At 46.3% G+C, this 24418-nt stretch overlaps 1 protein-coding gene and 1 long non-coding RNA gene across 2 annotated transcripts; both read left to right on the top strand.

The window, feature by feature from the left end:
- The first annotated feature begins 409 nt into the window (after positions 1 to 409).
- Positions 410 to 17069, top strand: tyrp1b (tyrosinase-related protein 1b). The gene is made up of 9 exons (XM_082978636.1): positions 410 to 518; positions 5003 to 5361; positions 5673 to 5781; positions 7124 to 7337; positions 7967 to 8171; positions 12336 to 12503; positions 13906 to 14085; positions 14229 to 14375; positions 16396 to 17069. Exons 1-9 carry the CDS (start codon positions 505 to 507, stop codon positions 16599 to 16601), a joined length of 1602 nt encoding a protein of 533 aa, XP_082834762.1. The 5' UTR covers positions 410 to 504; the 3' UTR covers positions 16602 to 17069.
- A 1910-nt stretch (positions 17070 to 18979) lies between these two features.
- On the top strand, positions 18980 to 23973 carry LOC123733066 (uncharacterized). Its single transcript, XR_006763552.2, has 2 exons — positions 18980 to 19614; positions 21546 to 23973. It is a non-coding gene; the product is annotated as an uncharacterized LOC123733066 (long non-coding RNA).
- Positions 23974 to 24418: the final 445 nt, after the last annotated feature.

Below are 24418 nucleotides of genomic sequence, written 5' to 3'. Positions count from 1 at the left end.
GTGCCTTTTTTAATGTATTTTTTAAATTGATGTGTTTCTGTCCTTCAACTGTTCTTGTCTATTGACGTTCTGTATTATGTCATGTTTCATGTTTTGTGTGGAACCCCAGGAAGAGTTGCTGCTGCTTTTGCTACAGCTAATGGGGATCCTAATCAAATACCACAATACCACACTACAACCTTCTGATGGCCATTTTATTGTTTGACGTGTACACAATAAAATCATGTTAAAGGTATGGCTGTCCTGTGGTGTTTCCTCAGGGGGTGTGTGGGTTCCATGGTAGTAGGATCTTGTTTTGTACGTGAGTGAACTCCCAGATTGGCCTCCGCTGGGTTGGGTTGAATCACGAGGAGAGATGTGTGTGTGTGAGGCTCAGGGAGGAAAGGCCTAGTCATGCGGCAGAGTGTGTGTGTTAATGTGTGTGTGCAGTAGGCTATATGAGAGAGAAGAGGTCAATGGGCCGTCCCTAGGGGGTGATCAGTTGGACTGAGACAGAGGAACAGCATGCACTACCACAGGTAGGAAACATCTTCGGGTAGGAAACAGCAACATGTAGGAAACAGCGCCAGGTAGGAAACAGCACCAGGTAGGAAACAGCACCAGGTAGGAAACAGCACCAGGTAGGAAACAGCAGCAGGTAGGAAACAGTACCAGGTAGGAAACAGTAACAGGTAGGAAACAGTAACAGGTAGGAAACAGCACCAGGTAGGAAACAGCACCAGGTAGGAAACAGCACCAGGTAGGAAACAGCACCAGGTAGGAAACATCTTCGGGTAGGAGACAGTAGCATGTAGGAAACAGTAACAGGTAGGAAACAGTAACACATAGGAAACAGTAACAGGTAGGAAACAGTAACATGTAGGAAACAGTAACAGGTAGGAAACAGTAACATGTAGGAAACAGTAACAGGTAGGAAACAGTAACAGGTAGGAAACAGTAACAGGTAGGAAACAGTAACAGGTAGGAAACAGTAACAGGTAGGATACAGTAACAGGTAGGAAACAGTAACAGGTAGGAAACAGCAACAGGTAGAAAACAGTAACTGGTAGGAAACAGTAACAGGTAGGATGCAGTAACTGGTAGGAAACAGTAACATGTAGGAAACAGTAACAGGTAGGAAACAGTAACAGGTAGGAAACAGTAACAGGTAGGAAACAGTAACTGGTAGTAGATAGTAACTGGTAGGAAACAGTAACAGGTAGGAAACAGTAACTGGTAGGAAACAGTAACTGGTAGTAGATAGTAACTGGTAGGAAACAGTAACAGGTAGGAAACAGTAACTGGTAGGAAACAGTAACAGGTAGGAGACAGTAACAGGTAGGAAACAGTAACTGGTAGGAAACAGCACCAGGTTAGTTGTAAATTCATTCATCTATTCAAGTCATTTACTGATTTATCATCATTGGTTTTGTATTATCTGTATATTTGTTTCTTATGTATATGTAAAAACAGGTAGGATACAGCACCAGGTTTAATATGGAATCATAATTGAATTACTATTATATATTAATTTCTTGGTCTATAGACATTTAAATTGGTTATTTATTGCTTCATTGTCTGGTATTATATGGGAGAACAACAGATCACTGGTTTATTTATAGTAGGCTACAAAGACAGTGGATTGAGTGGATTGAGTTTATGGGGGAAGTGCTTTGGAGATAGTCCTTCATCAGAACACTGGACATTGTTTCCATTCTGTGAAACATCACTGAGAGAATGGAGACTGACAATCTTACAGGCGGTGGGATTTAAAAAAAACTTTTATTTAACTAGGCAAGTCAGTCAAGAATAAATTCTTATTTACAATGACGATGCTGGGCCAATTGTGCGCCTCCCTATGGGACTATGATATAGCCTGGATTCGAACCAGAGGGTCTGTAGCGACACTTCTAGCACTGAGATGCAGTGCCTTAGACCGCAGTGATACAGACTGGATTTGAACCAGGATGTCTGTAGTGACACCTGTAGCACTGAGATGCAGTGCCTTAGACCGCTGTGATACAGCCTGGATTTGAACCAGGATGTCTGTAGTGACGCCTGTAGCACTGAGATGCAGTGCCTTAGACCGCTGTGCCACTCGTGATAAACAGTTGCAGAACCAAGCTCACATACGATTTGCCGCTCTTAGTTGGAGGAGAGATTTGTGTGTAGCACCACCACCCACAGAATCAAGAAACATCTGTCAATCTGTCTAATCCTCTCTGTTATCTTGTTGCTTTTTTACGTGATCAAGGAGGGATTTTATGTGATTGTTTTTTGGGGGCCATGTAAACAGGGTCCTTGCAAATCCTAAAACACTTTTGATATTTGTTTAGAAAGTAGAACTTGTTTGTTTTCTTTGGCTCGATAAGTTATTCGGAGGGAAAGGGAATCATTGGGAATCATAAAGGGAATTATAACAAAGGGAATGGTTGATTTCAGAGATAAAAGAGATTTGCTGGAGCTGGTAAACATCTGTAGAAGAAAACATCTCTGATCCTTTGTGTAATCTGATATCTGATGAGTGTGGAGTCTAGGCTGAGCTGGGCTGGGCACGTAAAAATGGACCAGCCTTTGTTTCAACTCTCTAACTACATCTCTCTCTCTCAATTCAATTCAAGGGACTTTATTGCCATGGGAAACATATGTTAACATTGCCAAAGCAAGTGAAGTAGATAATAAACAAAAGTGAAATAAACAAAAATTAATAGTAAACATTACACTCACAGAAGTTTAAAAAGAATAAAGACATTACAAATGTCATATTATGTACATATTATGTTCTTCACTGGTTGCCCTTTTCTTGTGGCAACAGGTCACAAATCTTGCTGCTGGATATGGGAGTTGATAAACTCCCATATCCAGTAGATATGGGAGTTTATCAAAATTGAGTTTGTTTTTGAATTCTTTGTGGATCTGTGTAATCTGAGGGAAATATGTGTCTCTAATATGGTCATACATTGGGCAGGAGGTTAGGAAGTGCAGCTCAGTTTTCACCTCATTTTGTGGGCAGTGTACACATAGCTTGTCCTCTCTTGAGAGCCAGGTCTGCCTACAGCAGCCTTTCTCAATAGCAAGGCTGTGCTCACTGACTCTGTACATAGTCAAAGCTTTCCTTAAGTTTGGGTCAGTCACAGTGGTCAGGTATTCTTTCCAATGTGTCAAGTAATTATCTTTTTGTTTTCTCATGATTTGGTTGGGTTTAATTGTGTTGCTGTCCTGGGGCTCTGTGGGGTGTGTTTGTGAACAGAGCCCCAGGACCAGCTTGCTTAGGGGACTCTTCTCCAGGTTCATCTCTCTGTAGGTGATGGCTTTGTTATGGAAGGTTTGAGAATCACTTCCTTTTAGGTGGTTGTAGAATTTAGCTGCTCTTTTCTGGATTTTGATAATTAGCGGGTATCGGCCTAATTCTGCTCTGCATGCATTATATGGTGTTCTACGTTGTACACGGAGGATAGTTTTGCAGAATTCTGCATGCAGAGTCTCAATTTGGTGTTTGTCCCATTTTGTGAGTTCTTGGTTGGTGAGCGGAGCCCAGACCTCACAACCATAAAGGCCAATGGGTTCTATAACTGATTCAAGTAGTTTTAGCCAGATCCTAATTGGTATGTCAAATTTTCTGTTCCTTTTGATGGCATAGAAGGCCCTTCTTGCCAAGTCTCTCAGATCGTTCACAGCTTTGTGGAAGTTACCTGTGGCGCTGATGTTTAGGCCGAGGTATGTATAGTTTTTTTGTGTGCTCCAGGGCAACGGTATCCAGATGGAATTTGTATTTGTGGTCCTGGCAACTGGACCTTTCTTGGAACACCATTATTTTGGTCTTACTGAGATGTACTGTCAGGGCCCAGGTCTGTCAGAATCTGTGCAGAAGATCTAGGTGCTGCTGTTGGCCCTCCTTGGTTGGGGACAGATCTAGGTGCTGCTGTTGGCCCTCCTTGGTTGGGGACAGATCTAGGTGCTGCTGTAGGCCCTCCTTGGTTGGGGACAGATCTAGGTGCTGCTGTAGGCCCTCCTTAGTTGGGGACAGAAGCACCAGATCATCAGCAAACAGTAGACATTTGACTTCAGATTCTAGTAGGGTGAGGCTGGGTGCTGCAGACTGTTCTAGTGCCCTCGTCAATTCATTGATATATATGTTGAAGATGGTGGGGTTTAAGCTGCATCTCTCATCTCACGTGTCTCACCCCACGGCCCTGTGGGAAGAAATGTGTGTGTTTTTTGCCTATTTTAACCGCACACTTGTTTGTGTACATGGATTTTATAATGGCATATGTTTTTCCACCAACGCAACTTTCCATCAATTTGTATAGCAGAACCTCATGCCAAATTGAGTCGAAGTCCTTTTTGAAATCAACAAAGCATGACAAGACTTTGCCTTTGTTTTGGTTTGTTTGTTTGTCAATTAGTGTATGCAGGGTGAATACGTGGTCTGTCATACAATAATTTGGTTAAAAAGCCAATTTGACATTTGCTCAGTACATTGTTTTCACTGAAGAAATGTACGAGTCTGCTGTTAATGATAATGCAGAGGATTTTCCCAAGGTTGCTGTTGACGCACTCCTCTGTCTCTCTCTCTCTCACTTCCTCTCTCTCTCAATTCAATTCAAGGGCTTTATTGGCAATGGAAACATATGTTAACATTGCCAAAGAAAGTGAAGAATATAATAAACAAAAGTGAAATAAACAATACAAATCTAGAGTAAACATTACACTCATAGAAGTTTCAAATGTCATATTATGTCTATATACAGTGTTGTAATGATCTCTCTCTCTCTCTCTCGCTCGCTCTCGCTCTCTCTCTCTTGCTCCCTCTCTGCTCTGCTGTGTCACTTCCTCTCTCTCTCTCAATTCAATTTAAATTCAAAGGACCTTTATTGGCATTGAAAACATGTTTACATTGTCAAAACAAGTTAAATCAACAGTCACAAATTAACAGTTAACATTACACACACACAAATGAATAAAGATGATCTTTCTTTCAAAACGAATAAAGACTCCCTCTTTCTCTCTCCTCCATCTCCAGTATGTGTTGGCTGGGTCTCCTGGTGGTGGTGGTCCTGACCCCGTGGACCCTGGCCCAGTTTCCCAGACAATGTGTCACCTCAGCGGGGCTACGGAGCGGCCAGTGCTGCCCCTCTCCCACTGGAGCCGTGGATGACGAGTGTGGTTCTGCCACAGGGAGGGGTCAGTGTGTATCCGTAGCTGTCGACAGCCACCGCCACGGCCCCCAGTACCCACATGATGGCCGGGACGACCGGGAGCGCTGGCCGTTAAGGTTCTTTAACCGGACGTGCCAGTGTAACGGGAACTTTGCGGGGTATAACTGTGTCCGGTGCCGACATGGACTCACCGGACCTAACTGTGATCAGAGGATATCTGTGGGTAAGAGAGAGGGAGGTGTATTTATTTATCTGATTGGATATAGTCTCTTTCTTTACTCTCATTCCTACTTCCTTTAAAAACAAAATGATAATAATATATTTATTCTAGGTTTTCTTCATACATCCATGTATTTCTTTATCAGGGACCATGTACAGTTTCTAACGTACAATATTTGATGCATCGCTCTCTCTCCCTCCTTTATTTCCCTCCCTCTTCCCTTCCCCCTTTCACTCTCCCTCTCGTCTCCCTTCCTTTCTCCTCCCTCCCCCCATGCCTCCCTCCATCCTCCCTGCTTCCCTCCCTCTCTCCAGTCAGGAGGAATGTGATGCAGATGAGTTCAGCAGAGAAGCAGGCGTTTGTGAACTCTCTGGACCAGGCCAAGAGGACCGTCCACCCTGACCTGGTCGTCTGTACACGACGGTAACCAGTTTGACGGTGCTGTGATCTCCTCTTAATGACCAGAGATAGATTGTGCATCGGAACCAAATAATTGATACTTCATTACCACTCATCTGTTTAAATCAAATATAATCTCATTCGTTAGATAATTGGAGGCTAGAGATTAGTAATTGGGAGGCTAGAAGTTAGAGAATTGGATGCTAAAGGTAAGAGAATTGGAGGCTATAGGTTAGAGTTTTGGAGGCTAGAGGAAAGAGAATTGGAGGCTAGGGGATAGAGAATTGGAGGATAGAGGTTACAGATTTGGAGGCTAGAGGTTAGAGGCCTGGAGGGTAGAGGTTAGAGAATTGGAGGATAGAGATTATAGAATTGGAGGATAGTTATAGAATTGGATGCTAGAGGTAAGAGAACTGGAGGCTAGAGGTTAGAGTTTTGGAGGCTAGAGTTAGAGAATTGGATGCTAGAAGTTAGAGAATTGGAGGATAGTTATAGAATTGGATGCTAGAGGTAAGAGAACTGGAGGCTAGAGGTAAGAGAATTGGAGGCTAGAGGTAAGAGATTTGGAGGCTAGGGGATAGAGAATTGGAGCCTATAGGTTAGAGTTTGGAGGCTAAAGATTAAAGTCCTGGAGGGTAGAGGTTAGAGAATTGGATGCTAGAGGTTAGAGAATTGGAGGATAGTTATAGAATTGGATGCTAGAGGAAAGAGAACTGGAGGCTAGAGGTTAGAGTTTTGGAGCCTAGAGTTAGAGAATTGGATGCTAGAGGTTAGAGAATTGGAGGATAGTTATATAATTGGAGGATAGTTATAGAATTGGATGCTAGTTATAGAATTGGATGCTAGAGGTAAGAGAATTGGAGGCTAGAGGTTAGAGAATTGGAGGATAGTTATAGAATTGGAGGCTAGAGGTTAGAGAATTGGATGCTAGAGGTTAGAGAATTGGAGGATAGTTATAGAATTGGAGGCTAGAGTTTAGAGGATTGGATGCTATAGGTTAGAGAATTGGAGGCTAGAGTTACAGAATTGGAGGCTAGAGGTTAGAGTTAGAGAATTGGAGCCTAGAGTTAGAGATTGGAGTCTAGAGGTTAGAGTTAGAGAATTGGAGGCTAGAGGTTAGAGGTTGGAGGCTAGAGTTAGAGAATTGGAGGCTAGAGTTAGAGAATTGGAGGCTAAAGGTTAGAGTTAGAGATTTGGAGGCTAGAGGTTAGAGTTAGAGAATTGGAGGCTAGAGGTTAGAGAATTGGATGCTAGAGGTTAGAGTTAGAGAATTGGAGGCTAAGGTTAGAGAATTGGATGGGAGCTTGGTTGTGCATTAAACTCCACTTTGGCACATTGTCATTGATAACTCCTCATCTCTCTACAGTTACCAGGAAGTGTATGGTCCGGACGGTAACACCCCTCAGTTTGACAACATCACCATCTATAACTACTTTGTGTGGACACACTACTACTCTGTCAGCAAGACCTACATGGGGGCGGGGCAGGCTAGCTTTGGGGGTGTGGACTTCTCTCACGAAGGACCGGGATTCGTCACCTGGCACAGGTTCCACCTGCTGCAGTTGGAGAGAGATATGCAGGTGAGTGAGAGAAGGGGGTACGGAGTGTATGTGTGTGTGTGTGTGTGTGTGTGTGTGTGTGTGTGTGTGTGTGTGTGTGTGTTCAATATTGCCATATATTCAAACATTGTCAAACACTCTCTCGACCAATCAGAATCAAGTATTCAGCCAAGCAGGGGTTATAAACTGTAATATTGATCCTTACCACATCTGTCTTCCCCTCCATCCATCCATCTCTCCATCCATCCCTCCCTCCCTCCCTCCCTCCATCCATCCATCCATCCATCCATCCATCCATCCATCCATCCATCCATCCATCCATCCTCCATCCATCCATCCATCCATCCATCCATCCATCCTCCATCTCCATCCATCCATCCTCCATCCATCCATCCATCCATCCATCCATCCATCCATCCATCCATCCATCCATCCATCCATCCATCCATCCATCCTCCATCTCCCCATCCTCCCCATCCATCCATCCATCCATCCATCCATCCATCCATCCATCCATCCATCCATCCATCCATCCATCCATCCATCCATCCATCCATCCATCCATCTCTCCATCTCCCCATCCATCCATCCATCTCTCCATTTCCCCATCCCTCCATCCCTTCATCTCACCATCTCTCCATCCTCTCCAGGACATGTTGGGCGATGCCACCTTTGCCCTCCCCTACTGGAACTTTGCCATCGGCGGCAGTGAGTGTGACGTGTGTACTGACGACCTCCTAGGAGCCAGGTCTGCCTTCGATATGAACAGCCTCAGCCCCAACTCTGTCTTCTCCCAGTGGAGGGTGATCTGTGAGAGTGTAGAGGACTATGACACTCTGGGAACCTTCTGTAACAGTGAGCATGATATGTCCTAACACCTTGTAAACACTACGACACTCTGGGAACCTTCTGTAACAGTGAGCATGATATGTCCTAACACCTTGTAAACACTACGACACTGGGAACCTTCTGTAACAGTGAGCATGATATGTCCTAACACCTTGTAAACACTACGACACTCTGGGAACCTTCTGTAACAGTGAGCATGATATGTCCTAACACCTTGTAAACACTACGACACTCTGGGAACCTTCTGTAACAGTGAGCATGATATGTCCTAACACCTTGTAAACACTACGACACTCTGGGAACCTTCTGTAACAGTGAGCATGATATGTCCTAACACCTTGTAAACACTATGACACTCTGGGAACCTTCTGTAACAGTGAGCATGATATGTCCTAACACCTTGTAAACACTATGACACTCTGGGAACCTTCTGTAACAGTGATGACTAACCCTTTTTAGTAACCCTGTGCATGCTTTTTTAGTCCAGCACTAGGTTAAATCTGAGGCAGGGAAACTGACAGTAGCTAACCCAAGACTGATCTGGGACAGGGAAACTGACAGTAACTAACCCAAGACTGATCTGGGACAGGGAAACTGACAGTAACTAATCCAAGACTGATCTGGGACAGGGAAACTGACAGTAACTAACCCAAGACTGATCTGGGACAGGGAAACTGACAGAAACTAACCCAAGACTGATCTGGGGCAGGGAAACTGACAGTAACTAACCCAAGACTGATCTGGGGCAGGGAAACTGACAGTAACTAACCCAAGACTGATCTGGGGCAGGGAAACTGACAGTAACTAACTCAAGACTGATCTGGGGCAGGGAAACTGACAGTAACTAATCCAAGGCTGATCTGGGGCAGGGAAACTGACAGTAGCTAACCCAAGACTGATCTGGGGCAGGGAAACTGACAGTAGCTAACCCAAGACTGATCTGGGCAGGGAAACTGACAGTAGCTAACCCAAGACTGATCTGGGGCAGGGAAACTGACAGTAGCTAACCCAAGACTGATCTGGGGCAGGGAAACTGACAGTAGCTAACCCAAGACTGACTGATCTGGGGCAGGGAAACTGACAGTAACTAACCCAAGACTGATCTGGGGCAGGGAAACTGACAGTAGCTAACCCAAGACTGACTGATCTGGGACAGGGAAACTGACAGAAACTAACCCAAGACTGATCTGGGGCAGGGAAACTGACAGTAACTAACCCAAGACTGATCTGGGGCAGGGAAACTGACAGTAACTAACCCAAGACTGATCTGGGGCAGGGAAACTGACAGTAGCTAATCCAAGACTGATCTGGGGCAGGGAAACTGACAGTAACTAACCCAAGACTGATCTGGGCAGGGAAACTGACAGTAGCTAACCCAAGACTGATCTGGGACAGGGAAACTGACAGTAGCTAACCCAAGACTGATCTGGGGCAGGGAAACTGACAGTAACTAACCCAAGACTGATCTGGGGCAGGGAAACTGACAGTAACTAACCCAAGACTGATCTGGGGCAGGGAAACTGACAGTAACTAACCCAAGACTGATCTGGGCAGGGAAACTGACAGTAACTAACCCAAGACTGACTGATCTGGGGCAGGGAAACTGACAGTAACTAACCCAAGACTGATCTGGGCAGGGAAACTGACAGTAGCTAACCCAAGACTGACTGATCTGGGGCAGGGAAACTGACAGTAGCTAACCCAAGACTGACTGATCTGGGGCAGGGAAACTGACAGTAGCTAACCCAAGACTGATCTGGGGCAGGGAAACTGACAGTAGCTAACCCAAGACTGTGCCACTCTGGATAGTGGGAACCATCTGTAACAGTGATTTTGGTTGGACCTGTTAGAAGTAGTGCTGGTTTGTGATTTATCTGGGCTTTGGAAGGAATTATAACTAAGACACAATGAACAACAGGGTTCTGAAGGTCTGGACTAAGGAATCAGTAGTATAATCTACATTCACATCATTCCAGATTAGGAGATTAGTCTGGTTGGTATGCATAATCTGGGCCAGATTACAACACTCACTTCCTCCCTACTTTTATCTCAGTAAATGTCATACAATTTCCTAGAGATTCAACATTTCATCGATAGGGAGAATTGAGTCAGAATTGTGACCTGACAGAACATGAGAGGAGTGAGGGTGTGTGACCTGACAGAACACGAGAGGAGTGAGGGTGTGTGACCTGACAGAACACGAGAGGAGTGAGGGTGTGTGACCTGACAGAACACGAGAGGAGTGAGGGTGTGTGACCTGACAGAACATGAGAGGAGTGAGGGTGTGTGACCTGACAGAACATGAGAGGAGTGAGGGTGTGTGACCTGACAGAACATGAGAGGAGTGAGGGTGTGTGACCTGACAGAACATGAGAGGAGTGAGGGTGTGTGACCTGACAGAACATGAGAGGAGTGAGGGTGTGTGACCTGACAGAACATGAGAGGAGTGAGGGTGTGTGACCTGACAGAACATGAGAGGAGTGAGGGTGTGTGACCTGACAGAACATGAGAGGAGTGAGGGTGTGTGACCTGACAGAACATGAGAGGAGTGAGGGTGTGTGACCTGACAGAACATGAGAGGAGTGAGGGTGTGTGACCTGACAGAACATGAGAGGAGTGAGGGTGTGTGACCTGCTCAGTGATATCTATTAGCTGTCCAGTCTGTCTCCTAGCTGATCCTCTTTACCTCAGTATACAGGGAACAACACATTATGGTCATGTGATTTCCTAATATGGGCGTTATGAGGCTAAGGAGGAAGAAGTCTGCCAGTCTACAGGTTGTCTTTGATCAGGAGGAATTACACTCAGACAGATAGACAGCACACAGCTATGCACTATCTCCTCGTGTGTGTGTGTGTGTGTGTGTGTGTGTGTGTGTGTGTGTGTGTGTGTGTGTGTGTGTGTGTGTGTGTGTGTGTGTGTGTGTGTGTGTGTGTGTGTGTGTGTGTGTGTGTGTGTGTGTGTGTGTGTGTGTGGATTTTCCTGAACAGTGACCACATGACCTGAGCAGTGGGAAAACTCAGAAAACGTCTTTGTCTGAAATCATAACTAACCATTGAATCCTTGATTTGATTCCTAAATTCCTTGCCTCCCTCTCAAAGCTCATTGGAGGAAAAGATCCAATCAAGGTCCTTCACCTTTGAGCCCCTCCTCCAGTGACCTTTGAGAGGAAGGTGAGGAATTATTAAGGAATCAAGGACAGAAGGAATCAAGGACAGAAGGAATGAAGGGTTTAACGGTTAGTTAAGCCCACGTTTTCAGACAGAGCAAGGAGTTTGGCTTTGCCCAGGGAAGTTTTGACTTTTACCAGGGAAAACCTCCCTATTCCCTTTATAGTGCACTACTTTTGTCAACAGAAGCGCATTATATAGGGAATAGGGTGCCATTTGAGATGCAATAATATTAACTGTGGACCATGTGATCTGTGATCCCTAAGTTTAGAGACTAGTCCAAAGCTTTTTGACATGTGAACTCTATAAATTCAGAGACCTGTGACCCCTAACCTATGACCCTATAGATTCAGAGACCTGTGACCCCTAACCCATGACCCCTATAGATTCAGAAACATGTGATCCCTAACCCCTAACCTATGACCCTATAGATTCAGAGACGAGTGACCCCTAACCTATGACCCTATAGATTCAGAGACCTGTGACCCCTAACCCATGACCCCTATAGATTCAGAAACATGTGATCCCTAAGCCCTAACCTATGACCCTATAGATTCAGAGACCAGTGACCCCTAACCTATGACCCTATAGATTCAGAGACCTGTGACCCCTAACCTATGACCCTATAGATTCAGAAACATGTGATCCCTAACCCCTAACCTATGACCCTATAGATTCAGAGACCTGTGACCCCTAACCTATGACCCTATAGATTCAGAGACCAGTGACCCCTAACCTATGACCCTATAGATTCAGAAACATGTGATCCCTAACCCCTAACCTATGACCCTATAGATTCAGAGACCTGTGACCCCTAACCTATGACCCTATAGATTCAGAGACCAGTGACCCCTAACCTATGACCCTATAGATTCAGAAACATGTGATCCCTAACCCCTAACCTATGACGCTATAGATTCAAAGACTTGTGACCCCTAACCTATGACACTATAGATTCAGAGACCTGTGACCCCTAACCCTTAACCTATGACCCCTATAGATTCAGAGACCAGTCCCATCAGGAGGAACCCAGCAGGTAACGTGGCGCGGCCCATGGTGCAGAGGCTGCCTGAACCCCAGGATGTGGTGGACTGTCTGGACCTGAAAACCTTCGATACCCCGCCTTACTACTCCACCTCTTCAGAGAGCTTCAGGAACACCGTGGAGGGTGAGGATACTATACATCCCATTCAGCAGACACTTCTATCCACAGAGACTTAGGTACGCGTGCATACATCTTGCGTATGGTGGTGCCGGGAATTGAACCAACTATCCTGACCCACACTTAACCCTCCTCTCCTCTTCCTCCAGTGGACAGATACCTCCTAACCCTCCTCTCCTCTTCCTCCAGAGGACACATACCTCCACCCCAAACCTCCTAACCCTCCTCTCCTCTTCCTCCAGAGGACACATACCTCCACCCCAAACCTCCTAACCCTCCTCTCCTCTTCCTCCAGAGGACAGATACCTCCACCCCAAACCTCCTAACCCTCCTCTCCTCTTCCTCCAGAGGACACATACCTCCACCCCAAACCTCCTAACCCTCCTCTCCTCTTCCTCCAGAGGACAGATACCTCCACCCCAAACCTCCTAACCCTCCTCTCCTCTTCCTCCAGAGGACAGATACCTCCACTCCAAACCTCCTAACCCTCCTCTCCTCTTCCTCCAGAGGACAGATACCTCCACCCCAAACCTCCTAACCCTCCTCTCCTCTTCCTCCAGAGGACAGATACCTCCACCCCAAACCTCCTAACCCTCCTCTCCTCTTCCTCCAGAGGACAGATACCTCCACCCCAAACCTCCTAACCCTCCTCTCCTCTTCCTCCAGAGGACAGATACCTCCACCCCAAACCTCCTAACCCTCCTCTCCTCTTCCTCCAGAGGACAGATACCTCCACTCCAAACCTCCTAACCCTCCTCTCCTCTTCCTCCAGAGGACAGATACCTCCACCCCAAACCTCCTAACCCTCCTCTCCTCTTCCTCCAGAGGACAGATACCTCCACTCCAAACCTCCTAACCCTCCTCTCCTCTTCCTCCAGAGGACAGATACCTCCACCCCAAACCTCCTAACCCTCCTCTCCTCTTCCTCCAGAGGACAGATACCTCCACCCCAAACCTCCTAACCCTCCTCTCCTCTTCCTCCAGAGGACAGATACCTCCACCCCAAACCTCCTAACCCTCCTCTCCTCTTCCTCCAGAGGACAGATACCTCCACCCCAAACCTCCTAACCCTCCTCTCCTCTTCCTCCAGAGGACACATACCTCCACTCCAAACCTCCTAACCCTCCTCTCCTCTTCCTCCAGAGGACAGATACCTCCACCCCAAACCTCCTAACCCTCCTCTCCTCTCGCTTCCTCTTTCTCTCTCCTCCCTCTCTCTCTCTCTCCTCTTCTCTCTCTCTCCCCTCTCTTCTCTCTCTCCTCCCCTCTCTTTCCTCCATCTCTCTCCATCTCTCCGCTCTCTCTTCCCTCTCTCCATCTCTCTCCTCCCTCTCCTTCCCTCTCTCTCCTCCCTCTCCTCCCTCTCCTCTCTCCTCCCCCCTCTCCCCCTCTCCTCTCCTCCCTCCAGGCTACAGTGCCCCTCAGGGTGGCTATGACCCAGTGATACGCAGCCTCCATAACCTGGCTCACCTGTTCCTCAACGGGACAGGAGGGCAGACACACCTGTCCCCTAATGACCCCATCTTTGTCCTGCTCCACACCTTCACTGACGCCATCTTTGATGAGTGGCTGAGCCGACACGCCCCAGGTATAGTATGTCACACCTGCAACCAATCACAGAACACAATCAATTCATTCAAACAGACCAGACCAGAGACCAATGGGAGTTCCATCTGCAGACCCACACCCAGCCACTGCCAGCTCTAGGCTAAGGTTGATGTCGTCCCCCAGGTGAGGCAGTGTACCCGGAGGAGAATGCTCCTATTGGTCACAACAGACAGTTCAACATGGTTCCCTTCTGGCCCCCCGTCACCAACGCTGAGATGTTCGTCACAGCCCCCGAGAACCTGGGATACACCTACGAGGTCGCATGGCCCAGTGAGTCACACACACACACACACACACACAGACAGACAGACAGACAGACAGACAGACAGACAGACAGACAGACAGACAGACAGACAGACAGACAGACAGACAGACAGACAGACAGACAGACAGACAGACAGACAGACAGACAGACAGACAGACAGACAGACAGACAGACAGACAGACCGACAGACCGACAGACCGACCGACCGACCCTAGGTCACATGGCACAGTGAGTCATACACAGAGACTGTATGACCTATTCCCTATGTAGTGCACTACTTTAGACCAGAGCCCTATTCCCTATATAGTGAACTACTTTAGATCAGAGCCCTATTCCCTATATAGTGCACTACTTTAGACCAGAGCCCTATTCCCTATATAGTGAACTACCTATGACCAGGGCCCTATTCCCAATAGTGTGGACTACTCACGGGATAGGATACCATTTGGGACGAAACTGTAGTCTAATTGTTAACTGTAATTTTGATGACCCTAGTGCAGGGATAGAGCAAAAGCCTGCACATCCAGCTGTTCTCCTAGAGGAGGGTTAGGCTATTCACCCTGTGGGTTCTAGATCAATAGAACATCACATCCAGCTGTTCTTCTAGAGGAGGGTTAGGCTATTCACCCTGTGGGTTCTAGATCAATAGAACATCACATCCAGCTGTTCTCCTAGAAGAGGGTTAGGCCATTCACCCTGTGGGTTCTAGATCAATAGAACATCACATCCAGCTGTTCTCCTAGAGGAGGGTTAGGCTATTCACCCTGTGGGTTCTAGATCAATAGAACATCACATCCAGCTGTTCTCCTAGAGGAGGGTTAGGCTATTCACCCTGTGGGTTCTAGATCAATAGAACATCACATCCAGCTGTTCTCCTAGAGGAGGGTTAGGCTATTCACCCTGTGGGTTCTAGATCAATAGAACATCACATCCAGCTGTTCTCCTAGAGGAGGGTTAGGCTATTCACCCTGTGGGTTCTAGATCAATAGAACATCACATCCAGCTGTTCTCCTAGAGGAGGGTTAGGCTATTCACCCTGTGGGTTCTAGATCAATAGAACATCACATCCAGCTGTTCTCCTAGAGGAGGGTTAGGCTATTCACCCTGTGGGTTCTAGATCAATAGAACATCACATCCAGCTGTTCTCCTAGAGGAGGGTTAGGCTATTCACCCTGTGGGTTCTAGATCAATAGAACATCACATCCAGCTGTTCTCCTAGAGGAGGGTTAGGCTATTCACCCTGTGGGTTCTAGATCAATAGAACATCACATCCAGCTGTTCTCCTAGAGGAGGGTTAGGCTATTCACCCTGTGGGTTCTAGATCAATAGAACATCACATCCAGCTGTTCTCCTAGAGGAGGGTTAGGCTATTCACCCTGTGGGTTCTAGATCAATAGAACATCACATCCAGCTGTTCTCCTAGAGGAGGGTTAGGCTATTCACCCTGTGGGTTCTAGATCAATAGAACATCACATCCAGCTGTTCTCCTAGAGGAGGGTTAGGCTATTCACCCTGTAGGTTCTAGATCAATAGAACATCACATCCAGCTGTTCTCCTAGAGGAGGGTTAGGCTATTCACCCTGTGGGTTCTAGATCAATAGAACATCACATCCAGCTGTTCTTCTAGAGGAGGGTTAGGCTATTCACCCTGTGGGTTCTAGATCAATAGAACATCACATCCAGCTGTTCTCCTAGAAGAGGGTTAGGCTATTCACCCTGTGGGTTCTAGATCAATAGAACATCACATCCAGCTGTTCTCCTAGAAGAGGGTTAGGCTATTCACCCTGTGGGTTCTAGATCAATAGAACATCACATCCAGCTGTTCTCCTAGAGGAGGGTTAGGCTATTCACCCTGTGGGTTCTAGATCAATAGAACATCACATCCAGCTGTTCTCCTAGAGGAGGGTTAGGCTATTCACCCTGTGGGTTCTAGATCAATAGAACAGCACATCCAGCTGTTCTCATACATATATATATTTTTTATTTTATTTAGCTAACTGTTGCTTTTCTCTCTTACCCCCGCAGCTCGCCCCTACACACTGCCTGAGATCATCACCATAGCGATCGTCGCCGCGGTGCTGGTGACTGCGGTGGTGTCGGGGGTCATCGCGTGTGCCATGCGTGCCCGCTATTTCCGCTCGGCTGAGGGACTGGAGCCGTTGCTAGGGGAGACCTTCCGTCGCTACTCGGAGGATGACAGACGGACGGACAAGAGCCAGTCTGTTGTGTAGAGGATCATGTCTGCGTCTCAACCGGCACCCTATTCCCTATGTAGTGCACTACTTTTGACCAGGGACCATAGCCAATATAATATTTTTTATTTAACCTTTATTTATCTAGGCAAGTCAGTTAAGAACAAATTCTTATTTACAATGACGGCCTAGGAACAGTGGGTTAACTGCTCTGTTCAGGGGCAGAACGACAGATTTTTACCTTGTCAGCTCAGGGATTCAATCTTGGGGTTACTGGCCCAACACTCTAACCACTAGGCTAATGCACTACTTTAGCATACGATCCCTGGTCAACAGTAGTGCACTATAGAGGGAATGGTGCCCTTGGGTACCCATAGAGTTCTGGTCAAAAGTAGTGCACTATATTTAGGTTAGGGTGCTATTAAACCAGAACCCTGTCTATAGTTTATGCTGTTTTTATTCCTTCTCCTTCTTCCTCCTCTAATAAAGTTGTACTGGTTTTGAAAACCTGTGTCCGAGCGGCTTTGTCTGTGTTTTCATAACATTCACTACCCTTTGGCCCGTATCCACGGAGACTGAGACCCTGAGGGGTTTTGTGGATACGGGCCTCTGGATTAGTAAACCTGGTCAGGCGCCTTTTATCCCCATTAGTAGTTCCTTCATAACAGTGTATCTGGCGCCCTCTGGTGGAGAATATACTGTCCTGCACCTCACAGCACCACCCATCAGACAGGCATACTGTCCTGCGCTTCACAGCACCACCCATCAGACAGGCATACTGTCCTGCGCTTCACAGCACCACCCATCAGACAGGCATACTGTCCTGCACCTCACAGCACCACCCATCAGACAGACATACTGTCCTGCACTTCACAGCACCACCCATCAGACAGGCATACTGTCCTGCACCTCACAGCACCACCCATCAGACAGACATACTGTCCTGCACTTCACAGCACCACCCATCAGACAGGCATACTGTCCTGCACCTCACAGCACCACCCATCAGACAGGCATACTGTCCTGCACCTCACAGCACCACCCATCAGACAGGCATACTGTCCTGCACCTCACAGCACCACCCATCAGACAGGCATACTGTCCTGCACCTCACAGCACCACCCATCAGACAGACATACTGTCCTGCACCTCACAGCACCACCCATCAGACAGGCATACTGTCCTGCACCTCACAGCACCACCCATCAGACAGGCATACTGTCCTGCACCTCACAGCACCACCCATCAGACAGGCATACTGTCCTGCACCTCACAGCACCACCCATCAGACAGGCATTGTAGCTGCTAGTCTGAACCCAAGGCGCCACATTAACATGCTTTATGTGACAGTAATGGAAGAAAAACTATGCAAATGAAAATAGGCCGCCTGCTAATAAGAAAACTAATATATTCCAGTTGCCAGTGACGATGTGGACCGTAGACAGTATCTAAAAATCACATGCGCATTTAGTTTAGAAAAATGCCAATTCTCCTCTTCTGATAAGCCGTTCATGGACTAAAACATTCCCGTCTTAATATAACCTGTCTATTTACAACTTGTAAGTTTGTTTTCTTTGGCCACTCTACGTGACATCGCTATTTAGGACTTCATCTAGCCCAATAGGCTACAATGGATCTACAGTGACAGTCCAAAGTGGGTTTAGGTTTTTAACGTTTTTCTGCATTTCTTACAGTTTCCACATTCTACAATTCAGTAGGATAACGAAAACACATACTTGTTACTAACATAGGGGTCTATATTTATTGGTACATATGTTTGCAACTTATTAGTGTTTTGTTGTTGTTTAGCGCGGTCTAACAAACAGTTCAAACTCATGGCTATTTCCTGGTTCTGATCAGCTGTTTGCCCCATGCTCAGCCCATAGAGAATGATAGAGGCCTCTAGTAGCCAACAGGCTATATTAGCATAGGCCGCGCCATTGATGGCTTCCACCATTTTAATGTAGTCAACTGGGTGTGACTTCCAACTTTATTGGCTGATCCCTCCTGGTGACCCTGTTGGAGTCATGTCCAACCGAGTCATCGGGAAGGATCAGCCAATTGTGACTAAGAAAATTGACTACTTTAAAAACAGAGATAGCCTCAATGGCATTGCCCATGCTGTCACAGATGCTAGATTAGCAGAGATACAAAGATGAGTCCTCTATCTATCTCTATGATTCAGCCAAAGAACGTCCCCCGCCACAAGTGCGCACTGTTATTGATTGGTGCTACGTCATTGGGGAAGTCGACTTTGCCCAATATTCAATTGTTTATTATTATTATTGTGTATATTGATATGATATGAATGCAGAAAGGTCCTAAATCTTACTAGAATGTATGCAGATTGTGTAAAATTGAGCAACATGACACCTTGTTTAAGCACAATGTTGTTGGGCGGGGTAACTCACCTCTAAAGTCAAGTCAGTCAAGTTTTCACTCACAGTTGAACAGTCACACGTCGAGCTTTGTGTCAGTCTATGCTTCGTTCCCACAGTTATAGGACTGGCTGGCTGGCGGAATGACGTAACCTGAATTCCTATGGTTGGCACTGGCCGTCTGGAATTCCTCATATGGAAATGTATCTCCCCCTCTCCCACATTTAATGTGTGTTAATGTATTATCTTTATGTTCGATGATACCGCTTTTCAAAAGCACGTTAAAGTCAGCTGGCGTCGAGACGGAATCGAATTGTATGTCTGTATCTTTCCATTGGTCGCAGCCAGATCTCTGACGCGTTATTACGCGTGGCTTGCAAGCAGCACAACTTTGCGTAACAGTAGTCTATGACATTATATTACTGTGGACTATTATCAGGTGAAGAGTGTGTATTTCCTATGTAATGGATATTACCATCGGAACGGATCTGAGTGACATAGAGAGAAAGATGGCTCGGAAGATTCCAGAGAGTCTGTTTCCTTTTGCCACGGATGGACGGATGATGAAAGATAATACAGATGGTAGAGACGGGTGGGACCTGCCTGGCCATGTACAAGACATGTCCTACACCGTGAGTCTGCAGAGCAACATGCGACTCCTAAGACAAGAAATGGTAAGTACTTTATTTAACCTTTATTGTGTCTAAGTGTTTATCCAAGTCCTGTAGTGTGTTTATCCAAGTCCTATAGAGTGTTTACAGGCGTTATTATCATAAGAACAAAGAAATGTAATGAGGACAGTTGGTTTTAAAGACGTTAATTCCGTCCTCATATTGGATTATTTTAAATAGTTAAATGTTACTAAGAAGTTACATTAATAGGTTATAATACTGTTTACCCAGATGTTTAGAGAGAGAAAATAGGGCATTGGAATGGAATAAGTGGGAGGGGAGGAAAAGCACGTATGAAAATCTGTTCTCGATCAAGTTCACACCTGCCCTAAGTCATGTTTGTCCTGTTCTCTCCTAACAACACAGTCACACCTGTCCTAAGTCATGTTTGTCCTGTTCTCTCCTAACAACACAGTCACACCTGTCCTAAGTCATGTTTGTCCTGTTCTCTCCTAACAACACAGTCACACCTGCCCTAAGTCATGTTTGTCCTGTTCTCTCCTAACAACACAGTCACACCTGTCCTAACTCATGTTTGTCCTGTTCTCTCCTAACAACACAGTCACACCTGTCCTAACTCATGTTTGTCCTGTTCTCTCCTAACAACACAGTCACACCTGTCCTAAGTCATGTTTGTCCTGTTCTCTCCTAACAACACAGTCACACCTGTCCTAACTCATGTTTGTCCTGTTCTCTCCTAACAACACAGTCACACCTGTCCTAAGTCATGTTTGTCCTGTTCTCTCCTAACAACACAGTCACACCTGTCCTAAGTCATGTTTGTCCTGTTCTCTCCTAACAACACAGTCACACCTGTCCTAAGTCATGTTTGTCCTGTTCTCTCCTAACAACACAGTCACACCTGTCCTAAGTCATGTTTGTCCTGTTCTCTCCTAACAACACAGTCACACCTGTCCTAAGTCATGTTTGTCCTGTTCTCTCCTAACAACACAGTCACACCTGTCCTAACTCATGTTTGTCCTGTTCTCTCCTAACAACACAGTCACACCTGTCCTAACTCATGTTTGTCCTGTTCTCTCCTAACAACACAGTCACACCTGTCCTAAGTCATGTTTGTCCTGTTCTCTCCTAACAACACAGTCACACCTGTCCTAAGTCATGTTTGTCCTGTTCTCTCCTAACAACACAGTCACACCTGTCCTAAGTCATGTTTGTCCTGTTCTCTCCTAACAACACAGTCACACCTGTCCTAAGTCATGTTTGTCCTGTTCTCTCCTAACAACACAGTCACACCTGTCCTAAGTCATGTTTGTCCTGTTCTCTCCTAACAACACAGTCACACCTGTCCTAACTCATGTTTGTCCTGTTCTCTCCTAACAACACAGTCACACCTGTCCTAACTCATGTTTGTCCTGTTCTCTCCTAACAACACAGTCACACCTGTCCTAACTCATGTTTGTCCTGTTCTCTCCTAACAACACAGTCACACCTGTCCTAAGTCATGTTTGTCCTGTTCTCTCCTAACAACACAGTCACACCTGTCCTAACTCATGTTTGTCCTGTTCTCTCCTAACAACACAGTCACACCTGTCCTAACTCATGTTTGTCCTGTTCTCTCCTAACAACACAGTCACACCTGTCCTAACTCATGTTTGTCCTGTTCTCTCCTAACAACACAGTCACACCTGTCCTAACTCATGTTTGTCCTGTTCTCTCCTAACAACACAGTCACACCTGTCCTAACTCATGTTTGTCCTGTTCTCTCCTAACAACACAGTCACACCTGTCCTAAGTCATGTTTGTCCTGTTCTCTCCTAACAACACAGTCACACCTGTCCTAAGTCATGTTTGTCCTGTTCTCTCCTAACAACACAGTCACACCTGTCCTAAGTCATGTTTGTCCTGTTCTCTCCTAACAACACAGTCACACCTGTCCTAAGTCATGTTTGTCCTGTTCTCTCCTAACAACACAGTCACACCTGCGGGGCATGGACGTCCGTCTGATGTGCCAGCTCCTGTCGATCAACGACGGCATCGAGGCGATGCGCTGGGACCTGGAGGTGTAGCTGAGGTTGGGGATGGCAGCGGTGACTAGCCAGGAGAGTAGCCTGGCCGAGAGCCAGGATGCACCCCGGCGAAGCAGCGTGTCCAGTCTACACTATGGGAGAGATGGTTTTGATGTGATGACTGTGGGGAGTTATCTGGGTAGCTCGGCGGAAGACCCAGCGGCGATACCGGCCCTCTCTCGCCCGCTGACCGAGTAGTTGGAGAAGGAGGCTTGGAGGGAAAGCTACTGTACATATCCAGACTATTATTGCAGACCAGCTCTAACAAACCTGATTCAGCTATACTGGCCTAAAATCAAGATGTGATGATTAGTTGATTAGTTAAATCAGGTGTGTTGGGCTGCCTGGAACAAAAGCATGCCCACATTGTAACCTACCTGTACTGTACCTGTCCAGGAACACTGTATCCAGAGGGTTTCAGAGGACAACGTTAGTGGGAGAGAGTCCAGGAACACTGTATCCAGAGGGTTTCAGAGGACAACGTTAGTGGGAGAGAGTCCAGGAACACTGTATCCAGAGGGTTTCAGAGGACAACGTTAGTGGGAGAGAGTCCAGGACAATGTGAGAGCGAAATTACAAGATGATGTTATAATACTGTTGTAGGCTTCACAACAGAATTAAATGATTGTTTTTCTGGAATAGAATAGGGGTTTTAGAACACTCACATCTGTGGTCTTCTGAGTTGGGCCCTGGGGGAGATAAGGTCTGAGACAGGATGTGTGGGGTACTGTCTGGATCCATTGTACGTCCTCTCTGATGTTGCACCTATCCTGGGATAGTGTATGACCCAGAGGGTCACTCCCCTCAGTCTGCTCGTCTAGGCGAGTGCTCAAGGACATGGGTTTTACTTGAGATGGGGGTATCTGGAGCTGACAATTGATTTATGCCATAGAATGAGTTAGTGTTGCTGTACTATGAAGTACCAGGTATGAGATCTTAGGGGCCAAACTCTGTACAATAAGAACAGTTTTCATAGCAAATGGGTCACAAGGTGGTGAGACTTTTTGTAAAAAAATGTTACCCCTTTTTTCTTCCCAATTTCATGGTATCCAATTGGTAGTAGTTACAGTCTTGTCTCATCACTGCGCCCAGCCCGCCACAAGAGTCACTAGTGCGCGATGAGACAAGGATATGCCTGCCGGCCAAATCCTCCCTAACCCGGACGACGCTGGGCCAATTGTGCGTCGCCCCATGGTCCTCCCGGTCGCGGCCGGCTGCGACAGAGCCTGGGAGGCCTACAAGGTGGTGAGACTTGATAAATGAGAAAGGAGTATCACCCATCTGGCTGGGTGATACTCCTCATTTATCATCACCCATCTGGCTGGGTGATACTCCTCATTTATCATCACCCATCTGGCTGGGTGATACTCCTTTCTCATTATTCATCACCCATCTGGCTGGGTGATACTCCTTTCTCATTAATCATCACCCATCTGGCTGGGTGATACTCCTTTCTCATTAATCATCACCCATCTGACTGGGTGATACTCCTTTCTCATTTATCATCACCCATCTGGCTGGGTGATACTCCTTTCTCATTAATCATCACCCATCTGGCTGGGTGATACTCCTTTCTCATTATTCATCACCCATCGGGCTGGGTGATACTCCTTTCTCATTAATCATCACCCATCTGGCTGGGTGATACTCCTTTCTCATTTATCAGTGATACTCCTTTCTCATTTATCATCACCCATCTGGCTGGGTGATACTCCTTTCTCATTATTCATCACCCATCTGGCTGGGTGATACTCCTTTCTCATTTATCATCACCCATCTGGCTGGGTGATACTCCTTTCTCATTATTCATCACCCATCGGGCTGGGTGATACTCCTTTCTCATTAATCATCACCCATCTGGCTGGGTGATACTCCTTTCTCATTTATCAGTGATACTCCTTTCTCATTTATCATCACCCATCTGGCTGGGTGATACTCCTTTCTCATTATTCATCACCCATCTGGCTGGGTGATACTCCTTTCTCATTTATCATCACCCATCTGGCTGGGTGATACTCCTTTCTCATTATTCATCACCCATCTGGCTGGGTGATACTCCTTTCTCATTTATCAGTGATACTCCTTTCTCATTTATCATCACCCATCTGGCTGGGTGATACTCCTTTCTCATGTATCAAGTCTCACCACCTTGTGACCCGTTCCACACATCTGTTGTTTGTCATGTAGACTAAGGGGGTGTATCTTTACTATAAAAGGTGTTTGTCGGGGCTCTCAACGAATCATCTAAAGGTGGTTCGTCGACCATCTTCATTATTGCAATAATTAATCAATGTTATTAATACGTTTTGAATAAAGTAAATATCCTGATTGGTGATTGACCTTGTCTCTCCTCATAATTGATTAGAATTTCCATGACAACCACTGTTTAAAGACGGTTTCAGAGGACAACGTTAGCGGGAGACATTCCACTGTCCCCTGTAGGCATGACACACACACACACACAGAAAAACACACACATTTAGATTCACATAGATTCACTTCATGAATAACATGGTCCTGTCTACCGGTAGTACCTCTGTCCCCCCTAGGCATGGGACCTCGTAAATTTAACAGAGGGGGAGAGGAATTTGAACCTGGCTTTATCCAATTCCCCTGGATCAGGTTTCTCCCTCTTTCTTAATGAGGGAGAAGAAAGAGATCATGTTAACATATCATCCTTTCATCCTCTAGTAACCCACATATGGCCTTTAGACGAATCCATCAACTTTTAAAGGAGAGAGAGAGGGGGAGAGGGGGAGAACAGAGAAAGAGGGGGGAGC

The sequence above is a fragment of the Salmo salar genome, chromosome 08 (assembly GCF_965601325.2).
Source record: "Salmo salar chromosome 08, fSalSal1, whole genome shotgun sequence".
NCBI classification, from domain to species: domain Eukaryota; kingdom Metazoa; phylum Chordata; class Actinopteri; order Salmoniformes; family Salmonidae; genus Salmo; species Salmo salar.
Note: the sequence above shows the minus strand (reverse complement) of the source record. Positions and strands in the feature narration are given on the sequence as shown.